Source organism: Notamacropus eugenii, chromosome 3 (assembly GCF_028372415.1).
Source record: "Notamacropus eugenii isolate mMacEug1 chromosome 3, mMacEug1.pri_v2, whole genome shotgun sequence".
Taxonomy (NCBI): Eukaryota; Metazoa; Chordata; class Mammalia; order Diprotodontia; family Macropodidae; genus Notamacropus; species Notamacropus eugenii.
Window position 1 is genome coordinate 52,157,560 of NC_092874.1, and position 27,827 is coordinate 52,185,386.

Sequence of the window (27,827 nt, forward strand, 5' to 3'; positions counted from 1 at the left end):
TCTGGTTTTGGTGGTGTTGTTCCAATACTCTGATAACTGCACTTTATAATTTACTTTTCCTTCTTAATCCTATCTATTTTATACATTTAAAATATTATTCTGTTCAGAGGACCTGTTCCATGGCCCACAAAACAAGACAAGAACCTCATGCTTTCAGACTAATTTGCAGAGCACCTGGTAGAAATGGTAGAATTGCACTGATGGAAAGAACTGTTCCACCAAAAGTCCCCAATTCGGATGAAATCCCAGGTCAGGAAGGAGGTGACAGAAGACAAGGCTAGCTTTGGGCAGGGGAGGGGAGCTCAGAACACCCAAGTTCTCTTAGTCCCTGCTCTGTCACTGACTAGTTTTATAGCCTTGAGCAAGCAACTTCTCCATCTGTAAAACAGAGCAAGCAAACTTAGCTTCCCTTCCAGCTCTAAAACTCTGAGATCAATGAATTCAGGAAAATCTGTATGCTACTGGAATGTGGGATATTTTGGATTTTAAAAATGGTATAAATAGCTCCTCTTTCAGGAAGCTAAGTGGCACAATAGACAGAGGGCCGGGGTTGCTGGCAGGAAGATCTCAGGTCAAATAGTTTACTACCTGTGTGAGGCAGGTCTAATCACTTAACCTCTGCCTCAGTTTCCTCATCTGTAGAATGGAGATTAAGATTAAATCTACCTGAAAGGATTGTTGTGAGGATCAAAGCAGAAATATATGCAAAATACTTTGTGAACCTAGAAGCACTATAGAAACGCTTGCTGTTAGCAATGGCGCTGCTGCTACTGTTTCTACAATTTTTACTACTACTGTTACTTGTACTTCTACTCTACAGTTATAGTACTGGAGTGTATGTATATATAGTACCGTATATATATTTATATATTTATTCGTATAAATTTATGTGAATATGTTTATTTCGATAAATATATGTTTGTATAAATAAATTTGTATTTATTATATAAATTTATATAAATATGTTATATTTAAGACAGTACTGTGCTACTGAATACTATTGCTGTTGTTACTACTACTACTTCTGCTGCCACTGCTGCTACTGCTGCTACTGCTACTAAATGTTGCTACTAAATGTGGAGAAATTGAAGACAGAAAAATGTAGCTCCTCCCCTTCCCCAAGTTTGTATCTTTAGCCAAGCTGATGATGCCCAGCTTTTCATGACTCTATAAATTTCAGCCTTTAGTAGGCATAATTCTCGATTAATAAATTTATTACAGAGAACTTGTGGAAATGGGGCAGGGAGAGAGACAGAGACTCTAATGTTGCAAAACTGGACCTGAATTAGACATGCTATCAAGAATATCAATAAGAAATTAGTAAGATTTCCTACGAATAAATTGCGGGCAGATAGTTTGTTCCTGTTTTATGTTTTGCCTGTGTACCCTCACCCTCACCCAAAAGCAGGATACGCAAGAAGAGAAATTCTGCCTCCTGCATCCAGTACAAGGGCCCACAATATCTATTCATTCAACTGCAAAGCTCATCCATGTCATTTATGTAAACTCGATCAGATAGAGAGGAAAACAGATTTAGTCAAAACTATATTACAGCATGGAAGAGACTGTGGTAGACTATTTTAAAGGTCTGTGCCTGGGGAAAAAATATTTTCTGAGAAAAGATGAAGTTACCATGAATATATTGAGTGTTTAATGTGTACATAAGACATCGCTGTAATGAATCCAAATTCTGGTTGAACTGAGATGGTAAAAAATAAAATTCATCAATAAATACTAAAAAATAGCATTTTCTCCACTGAAACAAGGATTGTAATGAAGACTAGATGAGTAAGTTCCTAACATCATCCTGGAACATGATTAAGACTTTAAGACATTAAGTGGCCTTTCTTTTCATCCATTTTATCTCTGCCCTACCTTGTCAAAAATATTGTTGGGATACATTTTCTAGTACTGGAGGGGAAGAGGAGAGACAGATGAAGATGCAAAGATGTAGGAAAGAGAGAGAGATGAAAGAGGAGAGGGAAAAGGGGACCAATACAGAAAAAGAAGGAGAGAGGAGAAATAAGGTGAAAGAGAGTAAGATGGGGCGAAAGGAGAGGTGGAGAGCAGGGAGAGAAGGAAGGAAGGAAGGGAGAGAGGAGGGAGGAGGGAGGGAGAGAGAGAGAGACAGAGCGAGAGAGAGAGACCATGATCAAGTGTTTAGATGGATTTAAAACATTTAACAATTACTGAAACTTAAGCAACAACTACACATGTTCCCTGGCATTGGTGGGGAGGGTGAGTCAACACTCTGACTTGGCTGGGAGAGCATGCCCAGCCTTTCCCTAAACAATTATATTATTACAGTTTACTCTTAATTAAATTAGTCATTTCTTTCCCCCATGTAATCTATTCGCTTTCTCCTCCTTGGTCAGGATAATGCTCTATGTGACTTAGCTGTCCTCTAATTCTGCCTAATTGGTTTCAGCTGTCATTTCTGAAGCTGACACACATGGACAGCCTGGGGCTGGTGAATGGAACAGGAAGGATTTCCAACCACATTCCCATCATGTTAAACCAGCCACGGGAAAGAGTCCTTCCATTAAAACAAACACTGGACTATTTGGCTTCTGGCAATGACATCATGCAGCGACAGACTGCATTGTTTCACTGAGGCAGCAAGACTGTTGCAAACCATTCTTCTCTGATATAAGAAAACGTTCCTGTTATTTATGCCCTAGCAAGTTCTAAGGATTGAAATAGTTTCCCCACTGTTGTAGCAAATTCTAAAGCTGAAATTCATCTTTTAAAATTGCAACCAAGGAACAATAAATAAGAGATTTCAAAATGAATTTCTTAAAATTAAATGCAGTGCATTTAGGCTTAAACAGAATTTGAGGAAATCTTTGGAGTTTTTAATATAAATTTCATTGACATATTTTTATAGATATCAATCACAATTCCCCATGCATTCTTCCCTTTCCCTCTCCCAGGATCCACACCAAATAATAAAGAAAATTTTTTTTAATAAGTTCAGCAATACTAAGCAAAACATCAAAAAAATCTGACATTATTTGTAGTGTTGCCTACCTATAGCATAGTTCCCTGACCCCTTCCCTGAAGACTGGAAGGTGCCTTCTCCTATCTTTTCCATAGGGGGCAAGCTTCATCATTATAATTTCATAGCATTCAGATTCAGTTGTTTTATTACTGTTATTTTCTTTCCACTTACGTTGTTTTAATCATTGTATACATTGTTTTCCTAGTTCTACATCAGTTCATCTGAGTCTTCCTGTGTTTCATGATATTCATCAGTCATCATTTCTTACAGGACCGTGATATTCCATTATATTCATGTACCACAACTTATTTAATCACTCCTCAATAGACAGGTATCTAATTTACTATGAAAAAAATAACTACCATATTTTGGTGGGTATGGGACTTTTAAAAAATTGTGTGTGTGTGTGTGTGTGTGTCTGTGTGTGTGTGTCTGTGTGTGTCTGTGTGTGTACTCCCTCTGGCATACATGCCTAGCAATACAATCTTAGGTTGAAAGGGCATGGACGATTTCATCTCTTTCTTGGCCTAATTGCAAAATGCTTTCCAGGATGTGGCTGAATTCACAGCTCCACCAAGAGTGCATTAGTGAGTGTGTCAGTGTGTCCACAGCCTCTCCAACACTGACTTTTGAGTTTTGTAAAAGTTTGTCGTTCTTTTGATTTGTGTTTCTCTTAGTATTATTGACTTGGAACGTTCTTTCACCTGGTTGCTAATAGTTTTCAAATCTTTTTTTGAGACCTGTGTGTTCACGTCTTGTTACCACATATCTTGTCCAAGCTGTAAACTGTACTGCTGCAGAATGCTGGCTCGTAGGTAGGCATACGGAGAATTTGTAAAATGTCCCATCTCCTCTCACCACACAAGCCCTCTGGTAAAGCATTCCCAAGGCCTGCCTAAATGGCAATTTTTCACACTCTCAAGTAATCACTTCTAAAATATGCTCTTCCAGTTTGTTGTTTTTTATAGCTAACTGATTCTAATGGAGCACTGGAAAGAATGGGGAAAAGAATGGGATGTCCTGATCATATGAATGCGCTTGTAGGAAAGGTGAATAAAAGAGGGTAAAAAGGCAGCATGGGACAGTGGACAGAGAGCCACACTCAAGTTATGAAGACCTGAGTTCAAGTTCCACTTCTTAACACACACACACACACACACACACACACACACACACACACACACACACACACACACACACACACACTGACTGCGTGACTCTAGACACTTAGAATTCCTGAACAACTCCCCAAGTATAAATTGCAGAAAAGACTGTGATCTGCATTGGCAGAAGATGCTCCACACTGCAAGCTCCTTAAATTGATTTCATCACAGTCAACACAAAGGACCCTAAACGAAAGACTCATTCCAATCCATGGCTCATAGAGTGAGTTAAAACAGAAACGAAGCCAGGGCAGTTCTTTTCCTTCCCCTGAAATTCCCACCATGCCTTGTGAAAAACTGAGAAGAGCAAAGAAAAAAAGATACACTTTCCAGGAGTTAGCAAATGAAATGAGGGGAACGGGGAGAGAGCAACGGAAGAGGGGTGAAGAGAAAAGAAGAGAGAGGAGCTCTGTAGATTAACTGAGGACAATTCTGACAGGTTCAAAAGACATGACACTGGATTGCCACAGACAGGGCTAGCACCCCCACTAGAGACTGAATGTCTACCTGGAAGCATCAGATTTTTAGAGTTATTATAATTGCACTGGGAATGGGAGTGGGGGTAAAGAGGTCAGAACTCAATCTAGGTGGGATCTAAATTGACATATCTTGCATGTGTATAGAATTTTTAAAATTACAAAGTGTTCAAAGTATCACCATTACTTCATTCTATATACCTAGAAATTCTATGCACCACACAAAAGAATTTTGTAGGTTTTTTTAATTATTGTTTTTGCAAGATGATTCTGCTTTCTTTTAGATGATGACTACTGCTATCACTCGGGTAGGGAATTCCTGTTATGGAACCACTATCTCTGGATATAAATTGGCAACTTTTCTATAACTTACAATATTAGAGAGCTGGTCAGGGGAGCTAAAAAGTTAAGTGATTTGCTTGCGGTCACACTGTTAGTTTGTGTGAGAGACAGGATTTGAAGTCAGGTTTAACTAACTCAGAGACTAGCTACCCACTCTACCATGCTGTATCTACCATGCTATTTATAAGGAGAACAGGGAATGGAGAGGCCAACAACACCAGAAAACTAAAACTCTAGCACTGTTATTGTTGTTATGACATCAACCGGGCAATCTTTAGCTCTCTTGTATTAAGGACCCCTTTGGCAGTCTGGTGAAATCCATGGACCCCATTCTTAGAATAACATTTTTAAATGCATAAAATAAAATTCATAGGATTACAAAGGGAACTAATAATTTTGAAATATTTATCACAATATTTTTTCAAGTTCATGGACCCTAGGAATAGACAAAGAACACATACACCTCAGACCTGAGATATTTCTTCTTCTGTTTGTTTATTTAGAAATATTTGCCTCAGAAACCAAGGCCACTTCGTTCCAGTCATCTTTAAAGCCATACTACAATTTCATGGAAGACCCAATTGCCATGCTATTTAGACAGAGTTGGAAGCAGGGAAAAGAAGATCTTGTCACAGTCTTGATCAGTGGTGGGAGGGTCAAATGGCAATAAAATGATTTCATCACCTCACTCAGTATTTCAAAGCTACTGAACTCTTCTGCACTCTGAAAATAGTTCCAATTTCCCTAGCAGGATGATTCAAAGAACAAACTTGAATTCCTCAATCCCAAATCTAAAATGATTATAATTTCTAAACCAAAAATTGGGACAAATGGCTTGGCCAAGGAATGCTCCGTTTGCAAAGTCTTTTTAAAAATACACTTCCTTTCCTTGAAATTAGAATTGTTCTGGGATTGTATCAAAAGTCCTGGCCTAAAAATCCCTATCCTGAAAGAGTATTGGTCCTTGTAAAGAAAATGCTAAAACAACATTTACAAAAAGGATCTTTATGGCCATAAAATATTGTCTTAAATAAGAGATCTATTTATTTACTAAATAATGAGATTCTACTCTGCAGACTCCCCAAAGCAGCATAGACCATAGCATTTCTCAGCTTTTGCATACTCCATGAATCTCCTTTGTTTTGTTCTCTCCATCGTCACCACCACCCCCACATCCACAACCAATCAGCAGCACTGCATTCCAGACAAAAAGTTCCTACTCTACTTTTTGTTCCTTGAATTTTCACAGTAAAACTCTGAATGAGTGAACCAGTGGATTGGCATAGCAAGCAGAATGGGGAGTTTGTTTTCTGACATATGCAAATTTAAGAATAAAATACAGAAATAAAAGTTAAAATATAGGTTATCAAAAGTCTAAGACTTTCAAGACACTCCCTAATGAAAAAGCTGTATGACATCTAGTTTATTTTTTAATTTACAATTAAATGACTCAACTTAGTTTCTTTCCAAAGCTTCACTACAAAAAAAAATTAATTTAAATAAAGGATATACTACATACGTATGTCTGTGTTTTTTAAAGACTAGTAAGGGACCTGTGATTTCTTTGGCACATAGACCTCTTGGTGAAGAAACTGCTTCTATCACTTTAGAATCTGATCTGTCACTTAGAATCTTGTAAAGTTGCCTGGGACAATGAAAGGTAAAGTAATTTTCCCAGGGTCATATCCCAGTCTGCATCATAAGTAGGTCTCAAATCCTTGTTTTCCAGATTCCAAAGTCAGTCCTCTGTACACTTATTCTGCCTATGAGACTGATATATACATATATGCGTGTTTTTGTAACATGCACACATACATGCATACACATGTGGAGGGAGAGAACAGAGAGAGAGAAAAAAAGAGAGAGAGGGAGCTGTGTGAATACACATGAATTCAGATTTTGGTTCCAGGTCTCATGATTTTCCAATCATTTAACTTCTCTGGTTTTTCTGATGATCGAATGAGTGAACGTATCGCAGGTACTTGGAAACCCTCAATTATATAAACTTCATCACTCATACTGTATAACAAATATAATAAGCTACATAACTAATAATATATAATTGATATATAGGCCATAAAACTAATTATACAAACTATAGATAATTACTTAATAATTAATAATAAATAATATTTACAAACTCATTACTATATTACATATTAATAACCATTATTATGATGTGCCATCAATATTAATAATTATCATTCTTTTTCTAGCTCTGGCTCTGTCACTGACGACCTGTTGCTGTGATCTTGAGCAAACTATTTCCATTTTCTGGGCCTCAATATCCTCAACTTTAAAGGAAGACTTCTGGGCTAGACGTTCTCTCTGGTCCTTATCACTGCATGCCTCATCAAGAGTTCTCTGACTCTTCATTTCCTCTTTCATGCTCCTACTTCACACATCATCACCCTTGACTTCCTGTCCCTTTCAGCCCAACTACGAGCAGGACTGGTGGCATTTAGGATGAAGTTTCCTAGTTAGGATTAGTTATAATACTTAATATCCAACCTCCCTTTGGTTATAATTTTTTTATTCAAATTAAAATACTTAAGAAAATGGGTTTTTTTTAAAAAAAAGACATCCATCTTCTTATTCAAGTCTTCCTCTTTAAAATCTTCCTCTTTCTTCCTACTAGATCTGGCAAAAGCTAGAAGAAAGTTTATTACTAAATTCCTGGAGAAACCATGGAATGGAAATATCCAGAGTTTGCATGAGGATAAATGCATAAGTTGTACACACTGTGAACTTTGGCGATTGAAATTACGGCTTGGAAAAAAATTTTTTTGGTCTCACTATGCCCTATTTTAAATTGGAACTAAGCATCTATCTAAGCATCTGTTTTGGGTTCGTATGGTATTTGAATCTGATCAGAGGAGTATATATGCCTTATAGGATGCGAATTAAAATCTATGCTTCATTTCACCAAATAAACATCAGTATTCTGAAGACTTCAGGAACCTTGAAAGCAAGCAATTTGCAACAGGATCAATTTTCATTTTTTGGTTTAAATATCAATCTCACCACCATTGTTCAGGAGCCATTTTATTCTTAAGAATAAACATGCATACTTTTGTCTTGAAATTCCACTAAGCACAAGCATCAACATATTTACACAATCGTAACCATGCCACCTCATAAGCACATCACCAGGACAGGACCAACAAAACATTAAACTAGCAGTTGCCAGTCCTAACATTTCTCCTTCTAGATAGGAAATCTGACAAAGGACTCAAGACCTCAGACACTTTTCTTTGCCTGCCTAAGACTTTGCATACAGAGAAATAACCTAAAAAGAGACAGTCCATTCCATCCAGTGTACCTTGCTTATAATGTTTTACTTAGCCCAGGTCATAGATCTTCATTCACAACCACTAATACAAAGAGAGTACGTCAGCAGATGATTTTTTTTAAACTGTAGTTCAGATAAACCAGTATAAAAGGGCTATATGGTGTGAACAGGCTGTAATATATGATCAATCGGGGATTGAACAGGAGAAGCAACACCAAAGCCAATTAAAAAAAAATGGACAATCAGGTAAGGAGGAAAATAAAGAATGATTAATTAGCAGCATCACAATCCACGGTCAGCCATACACCTTAAAAATGTGATGACACACAATATTGGGTGAAACATCCTTCTGTCCCTTGCCCCCATATGGGATTTACAGAGGGTGGCAAAGAATCATGCAGAAAGGGCAGACATAGGGGAGTTATGATCTGTGTTACTGAAGGGGAGACACAAGTCTTGGACAGCATCATAGACCCACTGGAAAAAGTATTTTGTGCATTTTGAATAGTTTGACCAACTTTATTGAGAGAACACAGATGTAATGTTCCTCTGAGATTATTCAAAATAAAAAGGAGTTGGAGCTGAAAGGAATGATGAGTTATTACAGTTCTTCATGGATAGGCTAAAACAAGCAAAAAAAAAATAAAACTACTAATTATCACCTGCAATAATGAACACAGAATTATATATTTTGTCATGTAGAGCTGGATTTCTAATTTTTCCCCCATTTGAAGATGGGATCATTCCAGGTAACTGGAATTATAGATTTTATTTTTATACTAATCTTCAACTTTACCAGATGGCAGATGATTATTTTGCTGGAATTGTCCCCAAATCATTATAAAATTACTTGCACTGTCAAACAAGAATCACAAAATTTGTAAATTGGAAGAGATCTTAGTGGCTATCTAGTCTAACCTACAGACAAAAGAAACCCCAAAATCATATACCCAACAAACAGTCAACCAGCCTCTTTCAAGAGACTTTCCAACAGACTTGCAAGAAAAGAAAACAACATGATATGCGATGGAGAAAACAAAAAAAGAAATGAATTCATCTAGCCCAATCAGAAAGCAAAGATTCTGTCTATGACATGGACATGATCTTCATGAGACAGAATATGGCTTTTTCCCTGTAGGAATTTTCCAACTTTTACTTTTCATTTATAATGCTCTACTTTTTGTTCAAAATAATATCTTTTTAAAAGGCTATGTTTAATTCCTCTGCAGATGAAGCATTTTAAGTTCCTTTTTCCCCTAGCAAGGGAGTCTAGGCTCTAAATGGTATGTTTTCAAATTACATTAAGTACAAAAAAGTATTAAAACTGCAAAAGACATAGAATCATACTCAAGAAAACAATTATGTCTGTTACAAAGTGTACTCTCAACTCAACTGTTTCTCTGGATAATCACTGTGTTTTCTACAGTATGTGCTAGAAGATTTGACATATTTCAATCCCTGATGAGAAAAAAAGAAATAATGATTGATGGCAGGGAGTTTATAGGAGTATATATGCATATATGTATGTGTGCATGCATATATACGCATGTGTATGTATATGCATATGCATATGTATATGTATATGTGACCCAGACTGTATGGAATAAAGCCAAGAGAGTATGGAGGGTGGCAAGGAAGTTCTGATAACAATGAAGGAGAAATGAAATGTGGAGACCCAACAGGCTGGTAACAAAAAGCTATTAAAACAACTAATGTCAACCACAACTCTTCATGAATTATAGAAAACAATGCCTTCCACAAAGGAGGCACTTAATAAATGCTTGTTAAACTGAACTGAAAATCTATTAGAAAAAGAGAACTGACATGTCTTCTGACAACTAAGGCAAGAGGAGAGCTCCAGACACAACATGGGTTATATTCATTCTATTTTTTAATTTCTTTCATGGTTTATTGAGTGTTCTCTCTCAGACTGCCTCCCAAAAAAACAAAAACAGTTTTATCTTTTTGGTTAAATTAAATGAATAATTAAAACTCCAATATGGAACAATTCAGTCTCTGCTGAACGTCAGTCCTATAACAAACATCAAATACCTGATGCTTGGGGTTATATGGGTACCTCAAGCTTAACTTGTCCAAAAAAGAACATGTCTTCTTCCCTAAGTGAGGCATTCTTAATTAACCTCAGATTCATGAATTTGGTCATCTTTTTTTTTTATGTTGATAACTATATTTCAATACAATTGATTTCCTTTGTAAAACTATAATTTTATTTTATGCATTTAAAAATAGTAATCGGAGAAAGGCTATATCGGTATCACCTGACCACCAAAGGAGTCCATGACCGAAAGAAAGGTTAAGAATGCCTGCCCTTCACTCCCTCCTCCAAACGTGCCTCTTCCTACTGAGACACCACAATTACTGCGATCGTCCCAGCTCAGGATTTCAGAGTCATTCTTGATTCTCCGTATCAATGAAGTCACCAATTCCTGTCACCTAACACACATGAAGTGCCTACTCTGTACCAGGCACTGTGCTGAGTGCTTCGCAAATACTACTTCATTTGTCCCTCACAACAACTCTGGAAGGCAGGTGCTGCTTTTATTCTCATTTTGTAGATGAGGAAACTGAGGACTGAAGTCACTTGCTCAGGGTCACAGAGTTAGTGATGGTCTGTGGCTGCCTCTAAGTTCAGTTCCTGCTGAGCACCTTCTCTACTCCTAGACCATTTAGCTGCCTCACACCAAGTCGACCTCTCACTTCTGGGCTCAGCTTACTGTTGTCTGCAATGTCCATCTTAGATTCATGTATTGATCTCATTGTACAATGGACTGTCCATTCAATGGCATGTCCTAAAATGAACAAAAGATATTTTTCACACTAACAAATGAGCTAAAAATATGCCAGCAGAAAATATCCCAGTAGAGAAGCAACGGACTCTGAGTCAAGAGATCCAAGTTTGAATTCCATATCTACAACTCACAAACCAGGGCCTTAAACATCATAGAGTCTTCCTGTCGTCATTTATAAAATGAGGGGGATACATATCTAGACACTTCACAGATCCGTCATGAGGAAAAGTGAGTCACAAAACACTACACAGGGTATATATGAATACAATATCTCTGTTTTCTCAGTCTAGTAACTCTAGAAAAAAAAGGAAATAAGATTAGTTCAGTATTACTTGTTCCCAGAAACTGGGGTCATTGGGACCACAACTTTCTTACCCATCTAAAGATCTGGAGATCCATGGTGAGCAGGGAATCTCAAGGACTCTTTCTATTTTGTTGAAAATCACAAAGGCATCCGTCTGGTCTTTTGGTACCAGTCCTGTTCTCAGTGATCCTAGTAATTCCATGAAGTAATGGTAATTCTATCTGCCAGTGCTATCAGTGTTGTGAGATTTAATTTGCTGGGTCCTAGAAGTTGATGAGGATGGTAACTTTACATATTGATATATTTTCTGACTGTGTTTACATATGTCTTTGACTTCCTTATGCAGGATAGAAAAGATAGAAGCAAAGCTGAGTAATTTTGCTTTGTCCCTGTCATGTAAATCCATCATCATCCTTTGGCAGGACACCTAGTTCCTATTACTCAGAAGATATCCAGACCAGGGGTGAGGAACCTGCAGTCTGGAGACCACAGGTGTCCTCCTACAACCTTGGGTGAGGTCTTTTGACCGAGTCCAAGTTTTACAAAACAAATCCTTTTATTAAGGGGATTTGTTCTGTGAAGTTTGGATGCAGTCAAATGGTGGCCCTAAGGGCCACAGGTGGTCTGGAGGCCACAGGTTCCCCACCAATGATCTAGACAGTCTCATCTGAATACTTGAAATTTCTCCTGATGTGTGAGCTTTTCTTTGACTGAAAGGAATACAATATTCTCTCCAAATGGCTTCATGAACACTCATTACCTTATCTCTATAAAGATGGCAATTTTTACTAAGTACGGGCTTTTCACCAAGAACCATACATTCTAGGAGGCAACTAGGTGGTGTAGTGGACAGAGGGCTGACTTTAAAGTTAGAAATAACTGCATTCAAATCCTACTAGCTCTGGCCCTGGGCAAGTCCTTAAACTCTCTCAGGCTCAGCTACCACATCAAGAAAAACTAGAGGCTGGTAAGAGCAGCTACTTTACATGGCTGCTATGAGGATCAAATGAGATAAAATGTGTAAAACATTTTGCAGACCTTAAAGTGCTACATAAATGTTGTCCATCATTACTATCCTACTCATCTTGTGTTCTTCAGCATTCCTGATGCATGGCAGACTTTTACTAACTGTGTCATTAATGATTTATGAGGCTGGCCAACAAGAATTTCTATGAGCAACAAGTCATTTCTGGTTCACCTTCTTCCCTGCTCCTTTATCCTTATCTTATACAAAAGCACCAAAAGAATCTGAGATGTCGTACGGGTACCCAGGCAAACCTTGAACTGTGTCTAAGGCAACACACTCTACTTGGAATGATGAAGGTGAAAGAGAGTTGTGAGTTTTGAGAAAATGACTATGGTAAAGACACTTGCCAAAGTAAAGAAGTCTTAAAGGATTTAGAAAGTCAATTCCATTAATATATTCATTATGCCTCAAGTTCACCCCACACCTCTATGAAGATCAAACTCTAATGCCTCATCTGGTATACTAGAATGGATTCCTAAGAACAAGAGTGGCAGCACCAACTCACATTTATGTAGCACTGATTCTCACAACAACCCTAGGAGGTGGGTGCAAACTGAGGCAGTTAAGTGACTCGCCCAGGGTCACAAAGCTAGTTGTTGTCTGAGGTCAAATTTGAACTTAGGTCTTCCTGAACTCAGAGTCTAGTACTTAGCTGCCTTGGCGTGGTGAACGTCTGTGTCATGAAAGTATAAGTTCTAGAAGGTTCTAACAAGATGAAAAACCCTCAGGTATGGGCAGCAGACCATCAAAAGAGGCGTTCTCAATGGCACAATGCATACAGAATTGGACCTAGCACCAGGAAGAATTCAAATCTGGCTTCAGATACAAGTTGTATGACACTAGGAATGTCATTTAACCTCTTCCTATCTCAGTTCCCAAATTTGTAAAATTGGAAATGAGAGCCCCTATTTCCTACAGTTGTTAGGATAATGAAATTTTCTTGAACACAGGAAAAGTTTAATCCTTACTTGGGCCTTGAAGAAAGGGAATGATTCAGTACCATTAATTGGAGAAGATCGCACTAATACTACGTGCTCAAATACTGAGAGGATAGCAAAAATAATCTTAAATTTATGATCCCATATTTGAGCTTCCTGCACTTCTCACAGTGCTTCATCCACAACTATGGAACACAATTAACACATTTGGTGATATGCATATTGCAAGAGTCCTCATGTGCAAAGATGTATCTCTGGTAATTGGAAGGGATACTGGTTGTTGTTTTAAATCATGCCATGTGTTAGCCTGGGAGATTTCTCCCATTAACAGCATTGCTGAGGGAAGAAACAAATTGAATATTCCTTCTCTGAAAATCATGATGTGAATTATAAATTTATCTTGGTGTGCCTAATTATTAAGACCTAATGAAAAGTGCTACCAAACATGCTGAGCTCCCTTGTCATTATAGTTAGGGTTTAGCTCAAGAACATCTCTTTACATAATCAGATCTCCCACATTACTAATGTTCTCCTTTCCTCTTATGGAAAATATTTAAATTTACAAACATTTATCCTACTGAATCAAGTCTCATGTGCATTTATTTACCATTTATTAAAAAAATAAGTGATTGAATAATGTTTGGGCTACAAAGGGAAGGAATGAAAGAGAGAGAAGAGAAGGGAAGGAAAGGAGGGGAAGGAGGGAGAAAAGAAAGAAGGAAGGTATACATAATGTTCAGATTAAGTAAATACAAAATTCTGTAAAGAGCTCTCTAACAGTGTATGCTGAGGTATTCTGTTTCTACTTCAAATTATAAATACCTATGTGTGTATACATATACATGTATGCATATATGTATGTATATATGGATATACATGTGTGTATATATACACATATGCATACATACACACAAATACATATGTGTGTGTACATTTGGTGAAAGTAGTTAACCATTTTAGACCAATGTAAAAGAAGTCCTTGATGGAGCTCTCTGTTAAATTCATTTCAACTCAAATAGTACTTATTCAGCACCTGTACCCCCAGTGCTTAGCAGAGAGCTGGGTATATGATAAGTGCTTACTACAAGATACAAAAAAATGTGATCAAGTTCCTGCCCCAATAAAGCTTAGAATCTATGATGAGAGGCAGCTAAGTGGAGAGATTGCTGTACTTGTGAACAAGTTCCAGGCACCCCTGTTCCACATTGCCTCACTAAAGCACTTGGATGTACTCTGAGGAGTACTAAATGAATTTAAGTTGTACCATTTACTCCCTTTTTTTGCAGAACACAGCAGGAGAATACAAGTACAAAGTGTTGTATATATTCTGAGATGAAACCACTTTGTCACCTGGATTTGCTTAACCTTTTTATCTTTCCTATTATGGAAGGTTCAATTTTGGGGGCCATGAGTGGTATGTCCAAAAATCTCTGTAACATAAAAAAAAATAGTTTGTATAAATAAAAGAGAAAATTATACTGAAGCTTGGGATTGAATTAAGAACCATTTAAATGGTTTCTATCAGTATTCAATTTCTTCACTGAATCATCATTTTGCTCATGACCACAAAGGCACTGTTTCCCAAGCCTTTTAGATTTCTAACTGTTCATCACTTTTTAAATTATGCTGGCTTGAAGAATTTTTTTTTTTTACAAAGCCTATGATAATTATTAGTGGGAATATGGCAGTCACCAAGCAAGAGTTTCTCTTCTAAACAAGGAAAAACAATACTTCTACCTTTGTGCATGACATGAGCCAATAGGTAGCTCAAATTCCATGTGTACAATGGCAGTTCAACAAAAAGGTCATTGAGAACATCATCCTTTCAGCTGGTATCAATTGCTTCTCTCTCCTCTCACTCCAAATTTTAACATAAAGGGTGAAATAGTTCAACAATTTGAGAAGGAAACATTTCAAACTATGACACTGTTGTGTGTTCACACTTGTGTATCTCCTGAAGGTTATAAGTTCTGTAAGGACAAAGACTGTCATATTCTTGTCTTTGCATCTACAAGAATCTGGCAGGCAGTGATTAAATGTTTGTTGAACTGAAATGCTTCAAAAATATATGGGAATTTCCTAATTTAGTTAGCACCACACACAAGTAAAATTAAATGGAAATATCATTTTATTGTTATATAAAGAATTTAAATATTTTTTCTTTAAAGGTAAGCTTTTGTACCCAAAAGGATATAAAACTGTGCATACCCTTTAACCTAGCAATACCACTATTAGGTCTATATCCCAAAGAGATTATTTGAAAAAAGATGGTAAAGGATCTATTCGTGCAAAAATATTTGGGGCAGCTCCTTTTGTGGTGGCAAAGAACTGGAAACTGAGAGGATACCCATCAATAGGGGAAAGGCTAAATAAGTTGTGGTATATGATTGTGATGAATAGTATTGTGATCTAAGAAATGATAAGGAGACTGATTTCAGAAAGACTTGGAAGACTCACACGAACTGATGCAGACTGCAGTGAGCAGAACCAGGAGAACACTGTCCACAGTAAGCAATACTGTGCAATGACTGTCAATACCTTAGCTATTCTCAGCTACACTATGGTCTAAGGCAATGCCAAAGGTCTCATGATGGAAAATGCTATCCTTATTCAGAGAAAGAACTGAAGGCTTCTGAATGCAGATCAAAGCATACTATTTTTTTACTTTTATTTTTTCTCATTTTTTTCTTTTGGTTTGTATCTTCTTTCACAACATGACTAATATGGAAATATGTTTTACATAATTGCACACCTATAATCTATATCAAATCGCTTTGGAATGTAAATTTTTTAAATGAATGCTTAAAATTTTTTACATGTAACTGGAAAAATATAATATTAATTAAAAAAATAAAGATAAGTTTTTTGTTCCATGATTAAGCTAGTAGACATTAGAAAAGCTATGAAATTTCCTAAATGCAAGATAATCAACTCTCTTTCTCCTATTTGCAGATCTGTAAAAGTTGTCCCCAAAAATCTGACTGGAGTTTTAAGCTTATTAAATCTTAAACTGCACTAAGACTCGTGGGATACCCCATAAAAGCATTTTCTTTCAAAACAAATTCTAAAGGACCATTTAGGTAGGCTGGCAGTCTTCAACCTAGAAACAAGTGATGTTCCAATGATTTATAAGGTTGGTTTTTGTTTTAGGAGGTGGTGGTGACTGGTGAGGAGACTTGAAATAAATTTCTCCATAAAAGCAATGTTACAAAATAGGAATTGGGTTTCCAAGCTAGACCACAAAAGTCTATTTAACCCATAACATGGTTTACCTATGTTACCAACACTAAACATTTGAGTTCTGGGAACTGCGAGCAGGAGGTTATATAGAACATGAGGCTAAAGAAACGAAAGAGGTGTTTCTTCTGTCCGTCCTGGGCACACTGCAGGTAACTTGCCTTTGGCATCTTCTCACTTCCTCTACACCCCTGATGCTAAAACACAGCTACCTATTCAAAGTTTTCTGATTATGCCTAAACTGTAAGTCCCATAGATGTCAGATATTCCTATTTCCTTTAAAGGATACTCACGAACCTAAATAAACCTGAAACTGGCTAAATTTCAGGCACTTGGAATAGGGGCATGAGGGAGCTGGGTTAGTTAGGCAGAATAAGAAATGGTAACTCTTGGGTCATTAGTTTTTAAATTAACTCTTCTTAAATATTTGGAGAATGAAGTCTTATATGCATTTTTAAGCTCAACTGCAAAATATATACACATTTTAGGATCTGGTCTTTATTTTCCCTTTAATTTAATAGTCAAATTATGAAGTGAAAACATATAGGAAAAATTATCTTAAATCTTCCAGCTCTTTTCTGTGAAACATTATGGCACTGTATCCAAATACTCTACAAAAGACTGGATTGCCTGAAATGTATATAAAATAAAAAGCATTATCTGTTTAAAAAAAAGGAGTTATTGGGAATATCCAATGCTAAATCAGTTTAATGTGTTATTGACAATGAAATCCTCAATTAAACGAAAGAAATTATATTTTCATTGATGTGTGAATCTACTTCCATTCTGGAGAGCAAGTTATAAATGCATATACTCCTCACTTGCTAGTCTGGTAGTCACATTATCATATTATTCAAATGTATCATTTATATGTAAATAGACAAGATGAATATCTTTTCCATATGACAGTTTCCAAATGACAGACGTGTACATTATCCAGATAAACCATGTTAAAAATATTCATTCTACTGCATATTTTTAGGTAAACTGAAAAACTATTTTACTTTTAAGAAAAAGTAGTAGGCGTGAGTAAAATGCCAGGTCTCAAAGCACTCACAATACCAATAGCTACTCATGTAAAGTAAAACCTCCACCAAAGTCACTTTTATCTTTGAAATTACATGCTCTCAAATCCATCTGTGAGGAAGGGGATGTTAATTATCATGGTTACACTGCATGATTCCACAGCTAAATGCTGAAGCACTTCTACACAAATACCATATGTTTGTCTACAGAAAACGTAGAAAGATTAATTAAGAGTTCAAGTCTCCGTCTTTGGGAAGTAATACTCCTCAACAAAATAGGTTCAATGCATTGTGTACTACACAAACTGAAATCTTAACTAGCAGTTGAAATACCAAGTCAGAAAAAAAATTCACTAAGTCTAAATTTTAAGTACTAAACCTTCTTCTTTGCACTGCTTCCTAATCAAAGAAGAAGCTGCTAAAAAGGAAGAGTGCTTTTTATGTCTTTCTTTGATGTCATTGCCATATGAAACTATCCTCTATTTTCCATCTCCATGCCACCTCACTGATTCTCCATACCTGAAATACTCTCCCTCCTCACTTTCATTTCTCTCTCTCTCTCTCTCTCTCTCTCTCTCTCTCTCTCTCTCTCTCTCTCTCTCTCTCTCTCCTGTCTGTCCATTGAGAGAATTTCCCTATAACATACTCATCATTCAAGATCTAATATAAGGTACATCAAAGTACCCATCCCTTTTACAACGACGATCTTGGAAAGGAAGCCTATGTCATAAGAATGGCCTTCAACATGTAGAGGCTGGATTCCTTCTACTTACCACATATTCAAACACAAGTGTCAATGTCTCCTTGGTGTGGATGATGTCATGAAGTAATACTATATTGGCATGCTTTAGTCCTTTTAACAGAGAGGCTGTAAAACAAAACGAACAAAAAAGAAAGACAAAATTACCTTCCAAAAGCCATGTCTAGAAAGGTATGGACAATGACAAGTTTACATGTTTCATGGTGGTTTGGGTTTGCTTATTCACAGATTAATCAATCAACTACACTAATAAGTGTATCTCCATAAGTCAAGAACAAAGCAGTCTGGAAGGAACGGGAACTGAATAATTTGATTTCTGGAAAATCTCAGTGTTAACTCATGTATGAGACACACATAAACATTAATGTGCCAAAAAAATAGTATTTTCTTTTGGATCAAGTGTGATTTTATTTGTATGGTGATTTACTGGCATAAGGAAACATCCTCTAGGCCTCTACCAAGGAGGATCAGCATTTCCTCTTCCACTTAAAGGAGTTCTTAATCAGTAGTCCAGAGGTCCATCTGTGAATAAATTCAGGAAGTTTGAATTTGGATGGAAAAAATATATCTTTATATTCACTAACTTCTTACTAAAAATCAGCATTTCCTTTAATATTTAGAATCATTATTCTGAGAGGGTTCGGGGGCTTCACTGGATTGCAACCAGGGTTCATGGCAGAAAAAAGGCTAAGAACCCCTGTCTTGGCATTGCATAAGGGGCACAGAGAATTGAGGAAGTAGGCCCCACGTTCTCCTCACCCAAAGGCTAGGTCACAAAGCCACATCACAGTTGCCATTTTAAATTCAAACACACACTCGGCAAAAAATTTGTGAGCTCAAGTCCTTACATACTAATCAAATTTTTGCCAAATCAAGTTAGAGTATATTTATCTGGTTCTGTGTAAAGATATGAGAACTGCTAAAGGCAGGGCAAAGGATAGGAAGAACTTACATAGACACAAAAGTTCTGAAAGTACATTTGCTATATATTCTTATAGTGTCATTTATTTGAAGAATGTTTTTTAAAAATAAAAATATTCTTTTTTTTTAGTCACTTTCCAATGATACTCCTTACCCTATTCCCTGCAATACAACTCTTCCTTCTAACAAATAAGTATAGTCAAGCAAAACAAGTCAATATATTGCCCATGTCTGAAAACTATGTCTCCTTCCCCATTGACAATTCACCACCTCTTGGCCAAGGTGCTTCCCCATCTATCCTTCATCCCCATCTATCCTTCAAAGTCCCAAACTGTCGCTACATTGATCAGTGATCTGAAGTCTTTCCATCTTGTTTTCTTTCATATTACTATGGTTACTGTATAAATTAAAGTCCTTGGTCTCTTATTTTCCTCGGAATCAGTTCATCCAACTCTTCCCTCACTTCTCTGAATTCTTTACAGGCATCATTTCTTGCAAGGCAACACTTATCTCCATTGCTCAAATACTCCTCAATTAACACGGACGTACTTTCCTTCCAATTCTTTGCTTCTACAAAATATGCTGTTGTAAACAAAAAATCCCTTCTTTATGTCACCAGTCTCCATAAAAGAGAAAACTAGACAAAAAGAGAAAACTAAACAGAATTCCTCCCACCTTCCATAGCATTAAGCATTTCAAGGATAAAATCTAGGAGCTGCTTCAGGCTGCAATGTTTATTTTAGGGAGGCCATTCATCTTCATGTTTTTCCCTTCAGTCAGGAACAGAAAATTTCAGTGCAGTAAAACAAACAAACCCATCTCTGGAGTCTATCTACAATTTATATACTGGTGAGGCTGCCCAGTATGGTGTTAAATAGTAGCGAGACCACACAGCTTGGAACAGGCACTTACTCACAATCTCTTACATTCAAAGGAAAAGAAAAATGAGATCAACTAATCTCTCACAATTTGAAATTGATTTCCATCGTGAAAGTAATATGTGTATAAATAAACGATCGTTGAACCAAAGTCAAGGTTTTGGGTCAATTCGTATCTACATGAGTTAATTTCTCCAGTTCTACAGACTTACATGCTTAATCATAAGAAGGCACCTCTCAAATAAACAGCTTTAGTCACAAGGAAGACTAGGAGACTCCAAGGATCTCCACCTGGAAACAATTCAAAGGAAATTTCCTGCAGTGTTGTATACTGATGGGAGTCCCAGATAGGAAGTCTTAAGTTTGCCCCTCTTAGTACTCTTCGGGCAATTAAGTTAACCCCTCTGGGTCTTTGTTTCTTCATCTGTAAAATAATGTGGTTGGATCAGAGAACCTCTAAAGTTCCTTATAAATCTAAGATTCTATGTATCAGAAGCATTATTTCCAAATACAAAAGGCAGAAAAAATAAATCCACATAACTCATTGGAGAATCTAGAATTTCAACAAAGAAGTTGAATTACTGAAGCTGTAAAAAGATTATTGATTCTTAGGAGCTTAAGATATTTTATGTAATTGCAATAAATAAATATGATTATAAAGATAATTATATAATTATAATTTTATACTCAACCAAAATATTTTAACAAAAGCATTTACATGTGTGTTTCAACCATGGACTATACCTTAATACGGATCTTCAGAAAATGATGCATAGTGATACAATGTAGTGATACAATGAACGCAAAACATATGACACCTTGAATGAAGAAAAAATTCTCAATGTCAGCTTAATTCACTTAGCGCTGTTCATCCCCATAATTATTCAGTCTTATTTCCTTTCATTATTAAAGGAATTCATAGCTCTTCACCAAGGAGGGATACAAGCAGCCAAGGGCTCCTGAGACAACAGCTCTGACGGTAATGAGGGGACAAAATTCAAAGGTGCCCTATGAAGAAAGGGCTGTCAGTGCTGCCAAGGTCTTCCTACATGGAGATCATCATCAGCATTTGTAACATCACCTTTGAAAACTAAAGGTCTTTTTTCTAGAGGTTAAGATTCTTTTCTTCCACAACCAGCTAAGGTCTTGAACAATATCTATTTGCAAAGAAGAATTAATAAGAGAGGGAACTAGGTTATTCTTTGAGGTCTCAGTGCTGCAAGCTTCTGATGCTCCAACGGAAAAGCAAATAAATAACATGAGGTATATACATATGTATTTATCTCCAGCCTGATACAGGTTTATAAATACATTTTTTTATAGAACATCATTTGTGGTCAAGTCAAAAGTAGCAATGCAGGTTATCTGTGACCTCAAGATAAATTCTGTAGCCAAGCTCATTTGCAACTTGTTATAGCAGCAAAGATCACCACCCCCTCATCCCATCCATCCCACCCAGGACTCTTTCTCATGGGCTTCTTTTTTCCCTATGATCACCTCTCTACCCTCACCACTTATCTCTAAAAGGTTTCTCACATCTCAGAGGTTTGTCTTCATAACCAACATCTCCCACAGTACATAAAGACTAGGTTTAGCCCTACTATTTCCTTAAAATTACTTTCTACCACCATTCATCTTAGAAGATGGGGGTAGAGTGGAGTGAGGTGAGGTGTGGTGGGAGGGTGGGTCTCTCCTGAGATTGATACATGGTAAACACAAAGTTTTCTCTTTTATTATAATGCTGGTGCGCAAGAAATGAAATGTCCAAGGCTATGATTTTTCTCTCAGATTCCTCAGTTAAACTATGTGTTTTTAACACAGGTTTTAGGCTTTGAAAGATATCTATGCACACATTTGCACACACAAATACACACACACGGGGCCATATTTGGATCTGAAAGCGTGCCCATTTCCTTTGAGATTAACAGAACGCATTCTTATTCGGAAATGGATGAAGCCACTAATTTAAAAGCTGACACCGGGAAAATGGCACTCAAGGGCAGAAAACAGCCCAGAAAAAATCTATCAACATCAGAGTATGTGACAGACCTGACTGACTTTGAAGCTGCCAAAGCAGCTGCCATTGGAGCTCAGTAAGGAAGGAGCCAGATATTTCAGGCTCCTGCTGATCTCAATGCAAGTTAGTCTCCAGTGGACTGCCAAGTCAGTCCAATGATTATCACTTAGAAGCATGTTTGCCTCTTCAAGACAAATACTGTCAAAATAATATTTAAAGCAATCATAACAGTATCAGATATGCACGCAAAAGTCACTTTTGTTGTTTATACTGAATGCAAATTATGCAGTATTAATTTTCCAGCACTTTTGGACCTGCCATGAAATTTTACGTAAACAGATGGTTAGCATTTTTAATTCATTTCCCTGGCGAGTTTTGAAAAGTTCTAATAGTACACGGATGTAAGAGACTGGTAATTAGGGTTTGGGATCAATACCACTGCTTTGGCTTTCAGGCATTAACGTCAATCCAGTACAAAAACTCTTAGAAAGACAAATAAATCCCAGGACACTGCTGGCAATGGACTACTGCAAACTGGACCTGTGAGCATCTGGCGACTTCCCTCAGGCCAGTAGCCAAGCTGAAGGAACCATCTCTGTTTGGGTAGCCATCTTCAAATCCATTGTCAATTCAGAGAGGGAAAAAAAAGTTGAAATCATTTCTGGCTGGACTTGGAAGAAATGAGTTAACACTAATATCAATGCATTCTTCCTTTTGCATCTGCAGCTCTGATTCCTTTCAACTCCATGAATAAGATGCTCCTCCCAAGAGAAGGTGATCACTAAAATCCCTATCTTACAGCATCACCCTACTCCCTCAGGCTCTTCTCCCCTCTGATAGGAGGGCGTTGCTACTATTATTCAATTCTGTCCAACTCTTGGGGATCTCTTTTGAGGTGCTTTTTCCTTCTCCAGTTCATTTTACAGATGGGAAAACTGAGGCAACAGGGTTAAGTGACTTGCCCAGGGTCACACAACTAATAAGTGTCTGAGGGCAGATTTGAACTCAGAAAAATCAGTCTTTCCTGACTCTAGGCTTGGCACTCTATCTACTATAGCTACCTATCTGCCCCAAAATGGGGTCAGGGGTAGGGGAGAGGGAGACTGAACTCTTTGCAAATCTTTCCTTTATACTCCCTGGTGTCCTCTCCCAACCCCTCACCCCACCCTCAACTTTTTAGCTTCCTTTGGGTCTAGAATTACACCATTAGATAATAAGTACATTGAGGACAGGGATTATCATTGTTTTTCTCATTTGTATATACAGAATTCAGCACAATGCCTGACACATACTAGGGGCTTAATAAATATTTACTTAATTGAATTAAAATGAATATAATTGCTTACCTTTATGTAAAGGGTAAAAAAAAAAAAAAACTGACCCTCATTAAAATGACCTTTAGTATATATAAATCTCCCCCACCAAAAGACATTTTTAATAACCACTCTTACAAGGCTCTTTCACACCACTTAAGTTTTCCTAGATTAATCACATTTTTTCAAAGGGCATTTGGCCCCACTTTTCCTCTCTCCAGGGCTGTCCTGTGCCTTTTCCATAGTTACGATCCCAAATGTTTTTCTTCCCCTCTTCACCCTGTAGTAGCAGGCATTCCGCATACACAGGAGGCCCTGCTGTATTAAGATCTTACATCTGCTTTTCTAAAAAGAAGGCAACTTCTGAGGAGTCAACAGTCTTCTTTAATTACATATCAACAGAGAAAATACAAGCAGAGAAATAAAGACCAACAGACAGGGCTTCTGTCTGACCATAAGCAGTATATACATCACAGATCAACAGACACACCCAACTGTCTGGCCATTACAAACATACACAGTTAGCAGAGAGAAGCACCGACATCTGGGTTTTCAAAGCAGAAGAGAAGGGGGGGTAGGGGCATGGTGGCCTAGAGTCACACCTGGCACAGGAACCTTCTTCCAAAGCAAAACCTCATCTCAGAACATATATACACACTTTTCCCAGCTGAGGGCACAACCCTCATGACCCAGTGCCTCATTAATTTACAAAAGGTGTGGGCCTTCCTACAAAACAAGCCTCCCCTAATCAAGCTCCCCTTAATGGGTTCCAGGTGAGGTCTATTAATGGGTGGAGAAGATCTTCAACTCTAATTAACATTCCACACCCTCAGCCCTGACCCTGACCCAGACAGGAATAGACACTTTATACAATCATAAGTGTACATATTATTTCTATAGACCAAAGTACCTGGTCATGAATATTTAAAGTACTTCCTACTACTTGCTAAAATTTATGTTTGTAAGTATCCAAAAATAAGGTAATACTATCCCTTTTTAGCTTCCTCTCCTATTAGTCTCCTCTATACCTGCTATATAGCCCCTGAATACAAACCAACCTGCACTCTTTCACTCTGTACCTTTATTTACACTATTTTCTATATAAAGAAAGTCCCTACATCACCTTTGTCCCTGTTTCAACTTGTAAACAACCACCTACCCTATGGTTGGGGAACTGAATCTCAGGCAAAGGGTCCCACTTGAGGCCCTGGAAGGCCACAAGTTCCCCACCCCTGACCTAGCCTTTAAAGCCTAATTCAAATGTTACTCTAATAAATTCTCCATCAACCTGGATAGTACTAATCTTTCTGCATGGACCTCACCCTAACTTCATTTTTAAAAAGTGATTTACTTTGAATATTAAATATCAATGCAATCAGTTAAATTTGCTTTGCAACTATTTTCATTTAAATAAATGAATTTCTACTCATAAATGTCATAGTATAGTGTCAGTTACTCCTGATGAGTCTCTATCATGAAGCATATGCATACATTTTGTTGGTCATTCATTGCTTCCATTTAATTTCTAAAGTGCTTTAGATCCATTATCTCATTTGCTCTCATTATACCACCTTACATTAATATATTGCTTCAATATTATTTTTTTAAATTGTCTCTCCTTCCCACTGTCCCAAAAAATGAACTTAAAAAAAAAAAGCACCTCAAAACAAAAACAGAGAGTCTAGCAAATAAATGCCCATATTGACCACAACCAAAAACACATTTCTCATTCTCGATTTTAAGTAGATTACTTGTCTGGCAAGAAAGGCGTAGGCTGCCTTGGTCAAAGTGCTGGAACTGGAGTCAGGAAGACTTGTCTTCATGATTTCAAATCCAGCCTCAGACACTGAACTAGCTGTGTGACCTTGGGCAAGTCATTGAATCCTGTTTGCCTTGGCTTCCTTACCTGTAAAATGAGCTGGAGAAGGAAATGGCAAACCACTTCAGTGTCTCTGCCAAGAAAACTCCCCAAATGGGGTCATGGAGAGTCAGACAGGTTTGAAATGATTAGACAACAATAATAACAACAAAGAAAGAGGTGATTCCATCTCCGGTCCTCTGGGTTTGTGGTCATTGTTGTGCTAACCAAAGTTCTAAAATCTTCCAAAGTTTTTCTCCTAATTTTGCTCACTTTTTTCTGTATCAGAATGGAAGGATCTTCTCAGGTTCTTTTGAAAATGTCTATATTATCATTTTTTAATGGTCCAGCAAGATTATAGCATGTACACAAACCACAAAAGGTGGGTTTCCCCTGTGCTTCTAGTTTGAAGTTACCATGAAAAGAGCTGCTACAAATATTTCTGTGCACATGGGGCCTTCTCATCTTTCTTTTGTCTCTTTGGCGTATAAGTCTAGTAGTCATACAGCTGCATCAAAATACATACAGTGACTCATTCATAGCACTTCCAAGAAGCGCCTGTTTTCCAGCAGACCCTGTGACTTTTATCATCTTCTTCTTTTGTCACCTTTGTCAATCTAAGGGATATGAAGTAGAATCTCAGAGTGGCCTTACTTTGCATTTCTCTGATTATTAGTTATTTGGAGCATATTTTTATATTATCACACACACACACACAGATACACACACACAGACACACAGACACAGACAGACACACAGACACACACACAGACACACACAGACACACAGACACACACACACAGACACACACACACACACACACACACACACTCACTCACATTACTGAAGTCATTGTGTACATTATTTTGGTTCTGTTTCCTTCCCTCTGCATCAGTCAGTTCACTGTCTTCTCAGGTTTCTTATACTCATTATTTCTTGTGGAAAAAGCATATTTAGTGAATAGAATGTGGGGCCTCATCTTCCTGAGTTCAAATCTGGTCTCAGACACCTTCAAGCTGTAGGACCCTCGGGCAGTCAACTTCCCCCTGTTTGCCTCAGTTTCCTCATCTACAAAACCAGCTGGAGAAGGACATGGCACACCGCCCCAGAGTCTTTGCCAAGAAAACCCCAGATGGGGTCACAGAGAGTCACGCACGACAGAAACAACTCAACATTCTATCCAGGCACAAATGTTTGTTCAGCCATTACCCAACTGATGGATACCTAACCTCCTTTTTGAAAGGAGTGCAAATTTATTTATTGTCTTTATTTTTCTCCCATATTTGGAAGCATTTTTATCAAGAAAAATCAGAAATTTTCTATTTGCAAAGAATGTAACCTTTTTGAAAGGGCTGTAATGCGTTGTTTCTTTTTATCTTTAGCTTATTAACCAGAACAGGCACTTAATAAATGTTTCCAAAGGTGAACTGGCAAGTAATAGATGTATATTTAAATATATGTTTATTTATTCCAGCTGCTGAAAGCTTCAGTACCACTTATGTATTCTCTACTGACCTGAAACAGCAAATCAACCATCATTCACTTGTCCCTCTTCCCAATGGTCAGCTCAGTCTGACCGTAATCATGATCAGAATCAGAATATTTTCATTTTTCTTCCTACAAAGTAATATTGTTGATTCTCCCAGAATCAAAAATATTATGAGAAGAAAAAATGATGTCAGCAGGTGGCATATTTCTGCATGTCAAAGAAACATCGTTATGTTTTTCCTTGCCCTTGATTTTTTAAAAAAAGGAAAACAAAACTCTATAGGGTGCCACAGAAAACAGTTGAGTAGTGTTTTTTGTTTTTTTTTAATGGATCTGCAAGGCATGGTGGAAATACTAGAAAAGTATAATGTAAGTAAAGCATCATTATTTTTACTCATTTGACATTGATAACATTGGGAGATTTTATAGATTTAAACCGTCATTTTTTTCTGAAGTATCTTTGAAGAAATTGATGACTAACAGAGAACCGAGTAGGAGAGAACAGCGACAAAATATGTGAGTTTCAAATGATGACCTCATAACTGAATGTCATGTCAAAACAAAAATATGACCTAAAGGAGACAGATGGGAACTGGCCAACGGTTTCAAAGGTCTCTTCCAGCTGCAAATCTTATAATTTGATAGTTGAAAGAAGGTAAATTACATTATATGTTTACAAGCAAAGCCTTGGAGCAAAGGACAGAAAGAAGGTACAATGACTACGGTGACAAGAAAGTCAAAAGTATTCTGAAAGCAAGAACACTTAAGAACACAATCATGTCCATGTCAAAGATTTCATCCAGGAATTCTAATAAAGTCCATTAGACAAAATAATATCATATAGTATTTAATATGCCTGAGAATTTTCTAAAGTTTTTTCAAGCACAGAATAACTGAAATTAGAGTTGGAAGGAACCTCAGAGGTCATCTAATAAAAATAATCATAATAAATAAGAAGACCTAGCAATTATATAGCA

The 27,827-nt window shown here is 37.2% G+C and overlaps 1 protein-coding gene across 3 annotated transcripts in view; it reads right to left on the reverse strand.

Moving 5' to 3' along the window:
- Positions 1-27,827, reverse strand: part of CDK14 (cyclin dependent kinase 14) — a 678,242-nt gene that overhangs the window by 354,669 nt on the left and 295,746 nt on the right. For all 3 annotated transcript variants that reach the window (XM_072651519.1, XM_072651521.1, XM_072651520.1), the window contains one exon: positions 18,389-18,483. In XM_072651519.1, coding sequence (XP_072507620.1) covers positions 18,389-18,483 — 95 coding nt within the window. The remainder of the gene's footprint in view (positions 1-18,388; positions 18,484-27,827) is intronic.